The following is a 16,177-nucleotide window of genomic DNA, read 5'->3' as shown; positions in this document are numbered from 1 at the left end:
AAGTTCCAATAATCGCTAAGGAGACAGCAATGCTGCTTACGTGGTATTGGGAAACACTGTGTAAAGGCATCGCCAGTGAAACCACTGATGCAACTGCAGATGGGACTGTGGTTACGCACACGGCAAATCGCATTATTGCCGCAGGTGTTGGCCACACAGGGATCGACGCACTTCTGATTCAGACAGGCCTTATCGGCAGCACACTCCGAAGAGATGGTGCACTCGGGACGGCAGGCTGGTGGGACGCCAATAAACAGGGGTAGACAAGAGCACACGGCCTGCTCGTTGGCAACGCGACATTGAGAGTTGGGACCGCATGGGGTCGGTTCGCATGGATTGGTGTACTCGATAGGAATGGCTACAGCGGATGGAGATGTGCAACGTTTAAGAGTGTCAAGTGAACATGTGGGTAATTGCTTACGTTCGGCAGGACGTGTACATTGGCGATACGGGTCGCCTACAAAGCCAGGGAGACAATTGCAGGATGGCAGATGGTTTACTACCTGACAGTTAGCATTTTGGCCACAGGTGCCGGGGCAAGGATCTTGGCACTTTTGCTGCTGGCAAGCACGATTCGATGGGCAATCAGAGTCTAACACACATTCCGGCCGACAGCCGTCGTAGGGATTGCCAAAGTATTCCGGCAGGCACTTGCAGGAACCAGCACCGTCTCGCTCGCGGCAAACGGCATTTGTTCCACACGGGCTGGGATTGCAGGGTGTTCGCACTTCGATGTCTCTCACGATTTCCGGGCTGCACTGTACGAACGGATCTCCGGTGAAACCTTGCTGGCAGATGCACTGCACAGCATGGCTCACCACTCGGCACTCAGCGTTCAGACCACAGCGACCTGGACATGGATCAACACACTTCTGGTTGATGCAGGCCAGTTGGCTGCTACAGTCTGAGCTGGTCACGCATTCGGGTCGACAGTTTGGTGGACGTCCTATGTAAGTTTCAAGACATGAACAAGCTGGTGCCTCGCCAATGGGACGGCACTGAGAATAGGGACCACATGGTGATGGCCGGCAAGGATCAGTTGGCTGAATGTCACGCACAGGTTCAACTAGGAATTGGCTAATATTGTAAAAGACTCTTACAAGGGCTACCAAGAATAACTGCTTACTTTGTGGCTGGCAACGTATGAAAGGATTTCCGGTGAAACGCGCTGGACATGTGCAGAATGGACTGTGATTGACCACAGCGCAATTGGCGCCTACACCACAAGTACCAGGGCATGGGTCTCCACAGCGTTGGTTAAGGCAAGCCTGGGTAGGTGCACACTCCGCATTGGAGGTACATTCGGGTCTACAGGTAGGAGGTGAGCCAATATAGCTCGGTAGGCAGGAGCAGACTGCTTGCTTGTTTACCTCGCGACACTGCGAGTTCGGACCGCAGGGCGTTGGCTGGCAAGGGTTTGTTGTGACAATGATTTCTGTAGAGGGATATCAATGATTAGCAGGGAGGGCAGATAAGCAAAATCTCCATTTGACGTACTCGGAACGGGAGTGCAGCGAATAAAGGCACTGCCAGCGGTACCATCGGGGCACCTACACATGGGTATGTGATTGATGACATCGCATATGGCATTCTCGCCACATGTGCCTGGGCACGGGTTGAGGCATTTGCTGCGCAGACAGGCCTTATCGCGTGAACAGTCGGAATTGAGCACACATTCCGGACGACAGCCGGCATAGGGATCACCGTGATATTCGGGCAAACAGCTGCAAACACCATCGTTGCATTGAGCATTGGGACCACACGGTGATGGTTGACAACGATCAACATATTCGTCTAAGAATCATAGGCAATTAGGAATTGTGGACCTTTAGCATAGTTTGAGACACTCACTTAACACAGGCTCTGGAGGTGCCAGACGACAGCTGCTAAACGGATCACCCGTATAACCTGAGGGACATGTACATATTGGGGTGTGGTTAACGACATTGCACTCCGCCGCATAGCCGCAGGAGCCGGGACATGGATCTATGCACTTTTCGCGTATACAAGCCATGTTCGAGGCGCACTCGGCACTGATGGTGCATTCTGGTCGGCAGTTTGGCGGTGTGCCAATGTATTCCTGCAGACATGTGCAGGATGGTACGCCTTGCACATTACGACACTGGCTATTCAGGCCGCAGGGAGTTGGCACACAAGGATCTCGATTAACGTGTTCAATGGCCGGTGTTGGTGCTGATTTGGGAGAATCAACTTCGCTATGATATGATGAACAAGAAACGTGACAAATTCGCTTACGTGGTAGAACATAACAACGTGTAAAGGCGTCGCCCGTAAAACCGCGACGACATTGACAGAGCGGACTGTGATTGCGCACTCGGCACTCGGCATTGATGCCGCAAATGCCGGGACAAGGATCCTGACAACGTTGACTTATGCATGCCTTGTCAGTGGGGCACTCGGTGCTCAATACACACTCGGGTCGACAGTTAGGTGGCAAACCGATGTATAGTTCGACACAGGAGCAAACCGCCTGACCATTAAGCTCGCGGCACTGGGAATTGGGACCGCACGGGGAGGGGCGACAGGGCTGAGTGGGTTCGGCTTGACGTATAGCTGCAAAGGTTATCTTGTATTCGTTGTTCAGCTGGACAGTTGGTCTGAGCTTACGTTGAGTTGGTTCCACATGGCAGTAATTATACGGATCACCAGTGTAACCACTGCGACATGTGCATGCGGGTAGGTGATTCGTTACGCGGCAATCAGCATTTGTGCCACAGGTGCCGGGGCAGGGATCGCGACACTTTTGCTGCTGGCACGCCTTATTCGATTGACAGTCGGAATTGCGTACGCATTCCGGTCGGCACGACTGGTAAGGATCGCCAAAGTAATCGGGCAAGCACTGGCAAGAGCCAATGCCATTGCGTTCACGGCAAACGGCATTCGATCCGCAAGGATTTGGTTCACAGGGTGTGACCTGTTCATTGACTATCCGTTCTGTACTCCGAAGAGATATTGGGAGATAGAGAGCGTGGGGAAGAGAAGAGTTTGGCAAAAACTTTATTAACTGTTCTTTAGTGTTGCGGGTTTAGTACATCGAACACACCTGGCAGTGGCTTTAGTTTTAGCAGTATTGCAGTTGATTAATCCAATTGGGTTTTGGTTTTGTTTTTTGGCAGTGGGATTAGAGCACGGTTTATGTGTTTGCTTATTACATTTAATAATTTAAATTTGTTCACTTAAAATGATGTCAGCGCGTCTTAGTTTAGTTTTAGTGTTGTTAAACGCAGTGCGTTGCAGTGTTCTTGTTTTGTAGTGCGGTGCGCTGTGTCTTTGTGCAGTGTTGCGTAACGTAAGATGCACATTACGTTTGAATACGTGACGTAATTAAAACAAGTGTTTCGTGTCAGCTTATATCAATCGATTTATTGCATTATTGGTTAAACAATTTGAATATGGGCTCTACAGGCTTATATATCTAGAAATTTATGTATTAAATAAACTATTTGCTAATAATCAATAAGCGCATTTTAGTTCCTTATATTTTTGGTATTTGTTGACTAGTATTTGTTGATAATCCTTTAGCGAACCGTTGTTACAATAGGGGCAACAAAATTTTGGGCGACAACAACACAGTATTCAATTTCTTTGGTATTGGTATTTTTTCAATTGAGGGTTAGGGTATCAAATTCAGGGGTTAAAAATTCAATTGTACGCATTTGGGTCAAGCAAAAAAAAATATATAAGTAAAAGCATTTTGTAGGTCCAACATCGATTCGACAACAGGATCAAAATATTACTTCCCAAAGCATACATATCAAATAACAAGGTCAGGGGTTAGGTCAATTCAAGGCGTTTGGGTGAGGCATTTTACGTGATATATATTATATAAATTGTATTTAAGGCGGCAAAGAGGTGTGGCAAGTTTGCATATTGTAAAGGCGTTAAAGGCATTAAAGCATATATAAAATTTTATCAAAATGTAATTAAAAACTAATTAAAACTTTTCGTTACTGCCGCACACAAACACTTCCAAAAGCAACAACAATTCAGACAACTCGTACAGAACTGTGAGCCTTGAAATTTGCATTTCGCTATAGTGCATTTCAACAGGTGAAATATTTATGGAAACACTTATTTTGCAATGCATTGCGCTTGTGCGTGCGATAACCAAACATTTTAATGTAAAATCGTGTAAATTGTTTGTGTAAATATCTCATAAACTAAGCGCATTAGAGCGAGTTGTGTGTGTAGTGATTTTGAGTAAAGTGGGTGTGCAACACAGTAAAAACATATATGATTTGATAAAAAATTTAAAATAAAATTTAATTATCACAACTTCAATTGAAAAACAATTATAAATCATTCTAATGCGCATTTGACAAATATGAAACTGAAAAATCGTTTGGGTATATATTCATATGGTATCTCACTTGAGATAAGGGGCAATTTAATAATAATAATAATAGAATCTTATGAATTTTAAATAGGTACCGCGAGTCAGTTTCATATTTAGTATTCCCTATCAAGGCGTAAATAAATGCGAAAACGTGTAATTGCAGTGACTCTTTAGTGAAGCTCCGGCTATTAGGCGGATGTACAAGTAGTTGGGCGGTGGACGTCCAATCAAGCAACCAAAACCAAGCTAACTTACGCCTTGACCTAACTACTGGTATGTATCATGTGTGTAGTAAATGAAAACGGGTTCCTACCTTGCTCTGGTTGACAGCCGGTGAACGGATCTCCAGTATAACCCACATCGCATGTGCAGATGGGTTGATGATTGGCCACATTACAACGGGCATTAAAACCGCAGGCACCCACACAAGGATCGGCGCACTTCTGTCGTATACATGCCTTAGTTGGTGAACACTCCGGATTGATGGTGCACTCGGGTCGACAGTTGGGCGGTGTGCCAATAAATGTGGCCGCACATGAGCAGGCTGGATTGCCATTGAGCTCTTTACATTCCGAATTGGGTCCGCATGGCGATGGTACACAAAGGTTGGTTGGACTCTCTAGCGTGGGCTTACGTTCTTCTTGGTAGCAGCGTGTGAATGGATCTCCTGTGTAGCCCGTGTTGCATGAGCATGACGGATTATGATTAATCACTTGACAGCGCGCAAACTGGCCACAGGCTCCTGGACAGGGATCAACGCATTTCTTCTGTATACAGGCCGTTTGCAGCGAACACTCCGAGCTGACAATACACTCGGGCTTACAGGCAGGTGGGGAGCCCAACATGCCTGGCTGGCATGCACATACCGCGCCCTGAGGGGACACATGGCACAAACTATTGGGTCCACAGGGATTTGGCTGGCATGGGTCCTTAACGACTGGAGTTTCTTGCCGACAGTGGACGAACGGATCGCCCGTGTATCCTTGCAAGCAACTGCAGATGGGAATGTGATTCGACACATCGCACTGAGCGTTCTGGCCACAAGTACCCGGGCATGGATCCATGCACTTTTTGTTCAGGCAAGCCTTGTTTGGTGAACAGTCCGTACTGAGTGTGCACTCCGGACGGCAACCACTGTAGGGGTCACCGTGGTATTCAGGCAGGCAGCTACATATACCATTAAAGCAGTCAGCATTCGCTCCACACGGCTGCAGGTCACAAGGATCTTGTGAGGTGATTGGTGGTTGTGATGTCTTTTCGATCACTTCGACGCATTGCTCAAACGGATCACCAGTGAAGCCTCCGCGACACGTACAGATGGCCAGATGATTTTGAATGCGGCACTCAGAATTAATGCCGCAGGAGCCCTCGCAGGGATTACGGCATTTCTCGGCAATACAGGCACGATCTGAGGCGCAATCTGTGTTCACAATGCACTCAGGCCGGCAATTGGGGGGTGCTCCTATGTAGGTCGGCAGGCAAGAGCACGAGGCCTGGTCGCCACGTACGCGACACTCCGCATACAGGCCGCATGGCGAAGGCTGGCATGGGTTTTTCTCTTTGGGAATGTCCTTTGTTTCAACCACTTCTGGTGCTGGATAACAGCGTGCAAACGGATCACCGGTCATATCCTGCGGACAACTGCAAATCGGGTTGTGGTTAATCACTTCGCACTTGGCATTGATACCGCATATGCCGGCACACGGATTCGCGCAACGGAATTTGTGGCATGCCTTGTTCTGTGGACACTCGGCATTCACAGTGCACTCCGGCTTGCAATTGGGTGGTGCGCCAATGAAGGTGTCCAGGCAAGAGCAAACAGCCAGGCCATTGGACACACGGCATTTGCTGTTGGGCCCGCACGGTGATGGGCTGCATGGATCGCCGACTGGTGGTGGTGTTGATGGTTCGACGCGACGGCAATTGGAGAATGGATCACCAGTAAAACCATCGTTGCAGACGCAATTGGGTACATGGTTAGTTGCATAGCACTGAGCGTTGGAGCCGCAGATGCCGGGGCAGGGATCTTGACATTTGTTCCTTATACAGGCCTTGTCCGAAGGACAGTCCGAGCTAAGCACGCACTCTGGTCGGCAGCCCTCATAGGGATTTCCCTGGTATTCATCAATACATTTGCAGGCAGCAGCGCCATTGCGTTCAATACATTCGGCATTGGCGCCACATGGTGAAGGTTCACAAGGCTTGGGCTGCTCCTCACGTTGTTGCACGCACTGTACAAAAGCATTGCCAGCATAGCCGGGCGGGCAGGAGCAGGAGACTGAATGTCCAATGACGCGGCATTCGGAATTTGTTCCACATGAGCCTGGGCAAGGATCGCGACATTTGTTGTTTATGCAGGCCTGTGTTGAAGGGCAATCGGGATTAATGATGCATTCAACACGACAATTGGGTGGGGCTCCAAAGTATTCAGGAAGGCATTGGCAAACTGGCCCATTATCATCGGTTTTACATATTGAATTCGGTCCGCATGGTGACGGCACACAAGGGTCACTGACTGGCGTTTCGACATCCTTTGGCATTATTATTTCAGTGCAACGCTTGAATGGATCACCAGTTGTGCCTGGTGGGCAGCCGCAGATAGGACTGTGATTGATAACCTCACAACGCGAATCGATGCCACACACACCTGCGCAGGGATCCACGCATTTCCTATTGACACATGCTTGCATTGCTGAGCATTCGCTGGATACGACGCATTCTGGCCGGCATTGTGGAGGTACTCCAATGAAGCCATCCAAGCATGAGCAGACAGCATGCCCATTGACATCGCGACACTGACTATTAGCGCCACAGGGCGTCGGTGAGCAGGCTTTGATCTCGAGCGTAGGTTCAATCGGTTTTAGACGGCAGTTGGTAAACGGATCACCCTCGTAGCCCTGTTGGCATGAGCAGACTGGTATGTGATTCATCACTTCACAGACGGCATTATTGCCGCAGGTGCCCGGGCAGGGATCCACACATTTGTTGCGCATGCAAGCCTTATCTCTGGAACAATCGGCGGACAGTGTGCATTCGGGTCGGCAGCCTTCGTAGGGATTACCTTGATAGTTGTTCTGGCAGCGGCATTCACCGCCAAAGCAGTCAGCATTTGGTCCGCAGGGATTGGGACTGCATGGGTCGTCGGGGCGCTGTACTACCTTTGTATCTGGCAGCTTACTACAACGTATGAATGGATCGCCACTGTAGCCTTCGATGCAGTTACAGATTGGCAAATGGTTCAGTACATGGCACTTGGCTTCAAAGCCGCACGAGCCGGGACACGGATCGCGACATTTTTGATTGATACACGCCTCTGTGGGCCCACATTCCGAGTTCAGCACGCACTCTGGCCGGCAACGCGGTGGTGCTCCTATAAAGTCCGGAAGGCAAGAGCAAGCCGGACTACCGCCAACAATTTGGCACTTGGAGTTTGGCCCGCAAGGGGATGGTACGCAGGAAGGTGCGGGTGGTTCGGGTGTGGTTACAACGTGGGTAATGGCTGTAGAAATTAGATATTTTTTATTAAGTCAATGAAGTTGAATTGGTCTTATTTGGCTACTTACGTATCTTGGAGCACTGCACAAACGGATCACCAGTCATACCGCGGGGGCACGTACAGATGGGGCTGTGGTTCTTGGTGCTACAGATAGCGCGTATGCCACACGTGTGTAAGCATGGATCAACGCACTTGTTGTTAACGCAAGCTCGCTCTGGAGCACATTCAGCGCTGACAACGCACTCAGGACGGCAGTTGGGTGGTTGATTGACAAAACCGGACTGGCACGAGCATACAGCTTGATTGTTGATGCTGCGACAGTTACTATTCGGACCGCAAGGTGATGGCACGCAGGGATTCACAGGTGGTGGCGGTGTTACCGGCACAGGTCGGCAACTGAAGAACGGATCACCACTGTAGCCCGCCGGGCAAGTACAGGTGGGCACATGGTTATCTACTGTACAAATGGCATACTCGCCACACATATTGGCACAGGGATCAATGCACTTAAAGCGCACGCATGCCTGTGCTGGACTACACTCGTCGTTGATTTCGCATTCGCGACGACAGCCTCGCTGTGCATCGTAGGGATTACCCTCGAAGCCATCGTGACAATAGCAGGCACCGGCACCATTCCGTTCGCGGCACTCGGCATGGGGGCCACAGGGCGACGGTTCGCAGGGTGATGTGGGACGTTGCGTTGTCAACACTGGTGCCACCTGCTGGCATCCAAACAACGGATCGCCTTCATAGCCATCGGCGCAGGAGCAGACCGCATTGTGCTGTACAACCTGGCAGATGGCGTTGCTGCCACATGAGCCAGGACACGGGTTGATGCAACGCTCTTGCTGGCACGAGAGATTATTTTGGCATTCGTCGTTGTTAGTGCATTCTGGTCGACAGGCGGGCGGTCGTCCAATATAGTTGGCCTGGCAGGAGCATGCAGCCTGTTGTCCAATCTCGCGGCAAATGGAGTTCGGTCCACAAGGCGATGGTACACATGGATTCTCGGTGCTCTTGCCCACATCCTGAACGCAGCCTGAGATGGGATCACCAGTCATGCCTGGCACACAACTGCAGATGGGATTGTGATTGACTACTTGGCACTTGGCATTTTCCCCACAAGCGTTACGGCAGGGATCATCGCATTTCTGATTGATGCAGGCACGATTCTGCGCGCACTCTGAGCTAACCACACATTCGGGTTTGCAACTAGGTGGGGCTCCAATGTAACCCTCCACGCAGCTGCATACTGCATGGCTGTTTGTATCATGACACAGGCTATTGGGTCCACATGGTGAGGGCTGGCAGGGATTCTCCGGATGACGGATGACCATTTCAATCAACGCGCATGAGCGATGTGGATCGCCGGTGTAACCATCGAAGCACATGCAATTGGGTGCATGGTTCAGAACTCGGCATTCGGCGTTAATGCCGCAGACTCCGGGACATGGATCCTGACATTTGTTGTTGATGCAGGCACGTGAGCGATCGCAATCGGCGTTTTGTACACACTCCGGTCGACAGCCACTGTACGGATCACCAAAGTACTCGGGCATGCATGCGCAGGAGCCAGCACCATTGCGTTCGCGGCAGATGGCGTTGGCACCGCACGGACTTGGATTGCAGGGATTACGTGGTGCTTCCGTTGACGTGACTGCAGTGAGGCAAGTAAAGGGTGGAAAGAAAAATATGCAAATATTTATGTTAGAAATGGGCAACAATTGAGGACAACAGGATTTTATACTTTGTTGTATAATAGCACAGCCAGAGAATGGATCTCCGGTGTAACCAGGCTCGCATTGACAGTTCGGATTATGCTTGATAACAGTACACAGTGAGTGTATGCCACATGCACCGGCACATGGATTAGCGCAGCGCTGGTTTACACAGGCCAAGTTGGCTGGACAGTCGGGACTAGTCGTGCATTCAGGCCGACAATTGGGTGGCCTTCCGAGATAGTCGGGCAGGCAGGAGCATGCAGGCGAACCGCGCACATCGACGCATTTGGAGTTTGGTCCGCAGGGTGAGGGCACACAGGGATTACCAGATTCTTTGGGTGTTTGCTCCACTACATAGAGAACCCAAGCCAGTCATGCCAAATAGTTGAAGTAGTTGGATACACATACACATTTACACATATACAGATACATAGTACAGTTTGGAAGTTCGGATAGTGTAGAGTAGTTGGTAGAGTGTACATAAAATCAAAACATAAAGTAGAAAAAATATAGAACATTAAGGTGAAGGATTTATATACATGCAGGAAAGACACAGCCAGCTGGACAGGATTGTACATATCAATTGAATTTTAACCCTAACCCTATCTCTATCCAACTGGCTTAAGCATCATTTTGGACTACCCATGCTTACATATAATTCGAGTGCATCTATTGAAGGGATCTCCAGTATAGCCTGGGGCACAGGAACATGCAGGATAGTGGTTAATGACCTGGCAACGCGCCTCGATGCCACAAGTGCCTGGACATGGATCCACGCACTTCTGATTCTGACAGTTTAGATCTTGAGCGCAATCTGAGCTAACAATGCATTCGGGCCTACAGTTGGGCGCCGAGCCAATATAACTGGGCTGACATGAGCACACGGCATGGTTGTTTATCTCGCGACATTGACTGTACGGACCGCATGGTGAGGGCACGCATGGATTTTCATGGATTATAGCTAAGAATAGTAAATGGTGAGGTGGTCAGTTATGTGCAAGATACTTGGGTTGTCCATAAACCTACGTGGTGCGGGCAATTGTGGAATTTCGCGGCAGGCACTCGATGGATTTCCAGTGTAGCCGGCTAAGCAGGTGCAGCTGGGCAAATGATTGGAAACGCGGCATTCCGCATTCAAGCCACAAACGCCCGGACAAGGGTCCGCACATTTCTGGTTGATGCAGGATCTGTCGCGTGGACAATCACTGTTTACCACGCATTCCGGACGACAGCCACTGTACGGATCACCGAAATATTCGGCCAGGCAAGTACAGGAGCCGGCGCCATTGCGTTCCCGACACTCAGCATTCGGGCCGCATGGTGAGGGTACGCAGGGTGTCAAACGTTCTTCGGGTGGAGCGATAACTGAGGGTCATACATAGTAGACAAGCGATTAGGACTAATGCAAACGAGCAGTCTACGAAAATATGGCCTTACTTTGGGGATTGCAGCCAGCAAATGGATCGCCAGAATAGCCGGTTTCGCAGGTGCAAACTGGTGAATGATTCACTACGTTGCAGTAGGCATTAAAGCCACAGGAGCCGGGACATGGATCCTTGCAACGTTCGTTAATGCAGGCCAAATTAGCCGGGCATTCTGAGTTTTGCGTGCATTCAGGGCGGCAATTTGGAGCACGTCCAATATAGTTAGGCAGGCAGGAGCAGACGCCTGTCTCGTCAACAACACGGCACTGCGAGTTGGGACCGCAGGGACTTGGCACGCAAGGATTCTCATTTGACTTGGGTGTTTCGGGTTCTTGTTGCCAGGGTGTGCAACGCACAAACGGATCACCACTATAACCAACTGGGCAGGAGCAAATCGGATTATGATTGGTCACCTTGCAAACAGCTTCGTTGCCGCAAGTGCCTGGACATGGGTCTACACAGCGCAAGTTCATGCACGCCCTATCTTGCGCGCACTCGGAGCTAACCGAGCACTCGGGACGACAAGCGGGTGGTGCACCAATATAGTTGGTAACGCATGAGCAGACTGCATGGCCATTCACTTCACGGCATTGGCTATAGGGACCGCACGGTGATGGTTGACAAGGTTGGACAGGGGGAGCCACTACAAAATTGGGGTGAAATATTACTAAAACGATCTTCGTAAAATCTGATTTTTAAGGGAATACAGTACGTTTCGGTATTTCTCGGCAGTACTGTGAGGGGTTGCCCGTAAAGCCGGATGGGCAACTGCAGCTGGGAGAGTGATTAATAACGTGACATTCGGCAGCAACGCCGCAGACGCCTGGACAGGGATCTCGGCACTTGTTGTTGAGGCACGCGCGATTCTTCGAACAGTCGCTGTTCAGCACACATTCCGGACGGCACTCTGTGTACGGATCCCCACTGTATTCGGGCAGACAGGTACAGGAGCCAATGCTATTGCGTTCCTTGCAAACGGCATTGGCGCCACAGGGATTAGGGTTACAGGGCTCGGCAATTTCTGGTGGCACAATAACTAGGAAAAAGGTACAGTTTTAATATGAGGGTCATTGGGGGATTGTTCCGCTGAGCGTTAAGCGCTTACTTTGTGGACTACACTCAGAGAATGGATTGCCGACATAGCCATCAAGGCAGCGGCAGATTGGTCTATGATTATTTACAAGGCAAGTGGTCTGACTGCCGCAGGTGCCCACACAGGGATCCTGACAGCGTAGATTGATGCAAGCCATATTGCCAGAGCACTCGGAGTTCGAGGTGCACTCGGGTCGGCAATTTGGCGCCCTTCCCACATAATGTTGCAAGCATGAGCACACAGGTTGCTCATTAGCCACCCTACACTGTGAGCTGGGTCCACATGGCGAGGGCACACATGGATTGATGCGATCGTTTATATTGGGGCGTTCTACATTTACCAATACACCAAATATGATAACAGCATGCACCATTAAAAGCCAAATAATATTGTACATATAAAAAAGAAAGATATATAGATATAAATATAGTATGGGTGATAGATGTGATTCTGGGAATGGGATGAAATAAGGAAAGCGAACCGAGGTTAACTTTCGTATGATGATTGCATGCAATGACGGTTTCTTACGTTCTTGGGGTAAACAGCGTACGAACGGATCACCACTGTAACCAGGGCTGCAGGAGCAAATGGGGTTGTGATTGACGACGCGGCAGAGTGCATTATTGCCGCATGTACCAGGGCAGGGATCTTTGCAGCGCTCGTTGATACACGACTTGTCCTGGCCGCACTCCGAACTGCTCATGCATTCGGGCCGACAGTTGGGTGGTGCGCCAACATAATTGGGCACACACGAGCAGACTGCATGACCATTGAGTGCACGGCAGTTGCTATATAGACCGCATGGTGAGGGTTGGCATGGGTTTTCTGGCACAATTGGATCGGGATCTAAACACATTGGATGGTGTGCTATTAATTAGGGTTATTCTAAGTATGTTCCTAGCGAATTTGGGCAGAGTCTTACAGCGTGGCGTTTCAGGCACTAGATGACAGCCAACAATGGGATTTCCTGTATAGCCTGGCAGGCATTCGCAGTTGGGCGCATGATTAAATACGGTGCACAGAGCGCTGTGGCCGCACATGCCCGGACACGGATCGACACACTTCTGGTTGACGCAGGCACGCGATTTGGGACAATCGGAGTTGATCACACACTCGGGTCGGCATTCGACATATGGGTCGCCGAAGTATTCGGGTAAGCATTTGCAGGACGCAGCGCGATTGCGCTCCTCGCATTGAGCGTTCAGGCCACAGGGACTGGGTCGACAGGGTTGTGTAGTTTCTATCGGTGCTGTTGGTGTTTAACAGATAACAGGTTTGAGTGTAAAGACACCAAAATTATTGGGGCGACAGTATATAAGGAACAGGACGTACTTTCCAAAATCTGGTAACATCCGGAGAAGGGATCTCCCGTGTAGCCTGGCTGGCACATGCACACAGGTGCATGGAAGCTAACATGACAGAGCGCGTTATTGCCGCATGCGGCAATGCAAGGATCAGCGCAGCGTGAATTCATGCAAGCCATACGGGCCGAACACTCAGAGTTGATGGTGCATTCGGGGCGACAGGCCGGCGGACGTCCTATGTAGTTATTAATACAGGCACAGACAGCGCCGCTACTTGCGGCCTGACACTGCGAGTTGGGGCCACAGGGAGAGGGCACACAGGGGTTTGGCGGTTGTATGGGGTCTGGTATGGGCGATGGCTCTACAAGCATGACAAGGTAAAAATATTTAGATTTAGGCCGCTAGCAGTAAGGACAATGGGGCACATACTTCGCTCGGGCACACACTGATGGAATGGGTCACCAGTGTAGCCATCATTACAGCTGCAAATGGGCGAATGGTTGGTGGTGCGACAGCGCGCATTATAACCACAGGTGCCAGGGCACGGATCACGGCATCTCTGATTCATGCAGGCCCTATCTGAGGAGCACTCTGCACTTGTCAGACACTCGGGTTTGCAATTGGGCGGACTGCCCATATAGTCTGGCAAGCAAGCGCAGACTGGACGACTGCCAACCACATGACAAGTGCTAAAGAGGCCGCAGGGTGAAGGTCTGCATGGATCTTTGGGTAATGGCAGGTACATATCTAAGGGCAGGTACACGAAGTCATTGTTTAAAGACAAATTCTACATCTGTTATTTGAGTGTGTATACTTGTGGGCTTTTCGATGCAGGCACGCAGGGGATTGCCTGTGAAACCTGGGTCACAACTGCATACGGGCTGATGATGAGCAACGCGACAAATCGCGTTAAAGCCACAAGCATTGGCACAGGGATCGCGACACTTCATATTGATGCAGGCCTTGATATCGGGACAATCGCTGTTCTGTACACATTCGGGTCGGCAATTTATGTATGGATCACCAAAATAGTTCTGAATACAGCTGCATGAGCCGGCACCGTTGCGTTCGCGACAAATGGCATTTGCACCACATGGCGATGGATAGCATGGATCAGAGGGCAGATCGGGCACCACAACTATTCATAGGCATAGACATGTACATGGACATTGACATAGAAATAGCAAGCAGGTGGATGATGCATACAATAAAATATAGATAAAGATACAGTTTACAGAAATAGCTTACAGGCTAGAAATATACATAGGTGATAATGCTGAAGTCGAGAACGTCCGACTATGAAGTACCCTATACCCCATGACTTTATTGCCCCAAAGTAAGCAGTCTCATTATTCTGATACAGATTACGTTAAATATTTTCTTTTATAATTTATGCATTTGGTATAGGGACAATATTATAAAATTGTTCACAACTTCGGCTACAAATATTGTGATATACCGGATAATACAGTTTGGCCAGTTTGGTCTTTGCAAGCATAAGTTTATGTAAACAGTTTCTAAAAATATATCAACAGCTTTGTGACTGGCTTTTGTATGGGTACAGGGTATAAGTAGATGAAAGAGTGATGTACACAATACAAAAAACATGCATGAAATGAGTACCATAAGCCCCTTAAGTCTAGAACACCACTGAAAAGAACATATAACATTAAGGAGACAATGGGCGCTTTAGCCTGATCACAGTAAGGCAATCGAGCGCTTGGAAAGGATAGCAAATAATTGAAAAAGATGTACTCACTTTGATGCATATTGCAGCCAGTATAGGGATCGCCCTCGTAACCGTCAAGGCAACTGCACTTGGGCTGGTGATGCTGTGTGGTGCACAGCGCATTGAAGCCACAAGTGCCGATGCAAGGATCCTCGCAGCGCTGGTGTATGCAGGCTCGATTTGAGGGACAGTCTTGATTAATGATACACTCGGGTCGGCAGCTGGGCGGCGCACCGAACATGCCAGGTAAACAGGAACACTCAGCACGATTATTTACATCGCGACACTTGGCATTTGGTCCGCACGGGTTTGGTAGGCAGGGATTAATTGGTGCATGTGGAGGAGCTGCGAAAAGACAAAAAAGGGTTTAAGAATAAATTGACAATTTGGTTTAGCTACTACTCACGTTTAGGTACACATTGTTCGAATGGATCTCCCACGTATTCATTGGGGCACGTGCAGATGGGATTATGATTGTTCACTTGGCACTTGGCATTGAAACCGCATGTGCCACTGCATGGATCAGCGCACTTCTGATTGATACATGCCAAATGTTGTGCACACTCCGAGCTGACCACACACTCCGGTCGGCAAGAGGGCGGTGCACCAAAGTAGCCAACCTGGCAGCTACATGCGGGATGACCCTCTACTGTACGGCATATGCTGTTCGATCCACAAGGATTTGGTTCACAAACACTAATAGGTCCAATGGGCGTGCGTTTGCAGCCCACGAACGGATCACCTTCGAAACCACGCGTGCAACTGCAAGTGGGCAAATGATTTACTACCGCACACTCTGAATTGGGTCCGCAGGCGCCAGTGCATGGATTGCGACAGTGCTGCTTAATGCAAGCCAGTGACGAAGGGCATTCTGAGTTGTAGATACATTCTGGACGACAGCCGGTGCTGTAGGGATCACCATTGTAGGGCTCAATGCAACTGCAGCGAGCGGCGCCATTGTGCGGTGTGCACACTGCATTCTCGGCGCATGGATTCGGATAGCACGGATTAATGTGATCATGTGGCTCTGTAATAGATAAATAAAGCTAATAT

General features: G+C 49.6%; 1 protein-coding gene across 1 annotated transcript in view; it reads right to left on the bottom strand.

The window, feature by feature from the left end:
* The window catches only part of LOC6566844, a 117,702-nt gene that overhangs the window by 33,377 nt on the left and 68,148 nt on the right, over positions 1–16,177 (bottom strand). The window contains 22 exon segments of the mRNA XM_043214692.1: positions 41–358; positions 422–1,066; positions 1,127–1,435; positions 1,498–1,794; positions 1,852–2,193; positions 2,257–2,574; positions 2,629–2,955; positions 4,671–7,856; positions 7,921–9,510; positions 9,601–9,924; positions 10,227–10,535; positions 10,601–10,939; positions 11,012–11,641; positions 11,711–12,034; positions 12,104–12,421; positions 12,620–12,937; positions 13,014–13,340; positions 13,424–13,756; positions 13,825–14,142; positions 14,210–14,533; positions 15,155–15,469; positions 15,531–16,151. Coding sequence (XP_043070627.1) covers positions 41–358; positions 422–1,066; positions 1,127–1,435; positions 1,498–1,794; positions 1,852–2,193; positions 2,257–2,574; positions 2,629–2,955; positions 4,671–7,856; positions 7,921–9,510; positions 9,601–9,924; positions 10,227–10,535; positions 10,601–10,939; positions 11,012–11,641; positions 11,711–12,034; positions 12,104–12,421; positions 12,620–12,937; positions 13,014–13,340; positions 13,424–13,756; positions 13,825–14,142; positions 14,210–14,533; positions 15,155–15,469; positions 15,531–16,151 — 12,132 coding nt within the window.

The sequence above is a fragment of the Drosophila grimshawi genome, unplaced genomic scaffold (assembly GCF_018153295.1).
Source record: "Drosophila grimshawi isolate 15287-2541.00 unplaced genomic scaffold, ASM1815329v1 contig_1377, whole genome shotgun sequence".
In the NCBI taxonomy this organism is placed as follows: Eukaryota; Metazoa; Arthropoda; class Insecta; order Diptera; family Drosophilidae; genus Drosophila; species Drosophila grimshawi.
The sequence above is the reverse complement of the archived record's forward strand: the minus strand, read 5'-3'. Positions and strand labels throughout refer to the sequence as shown.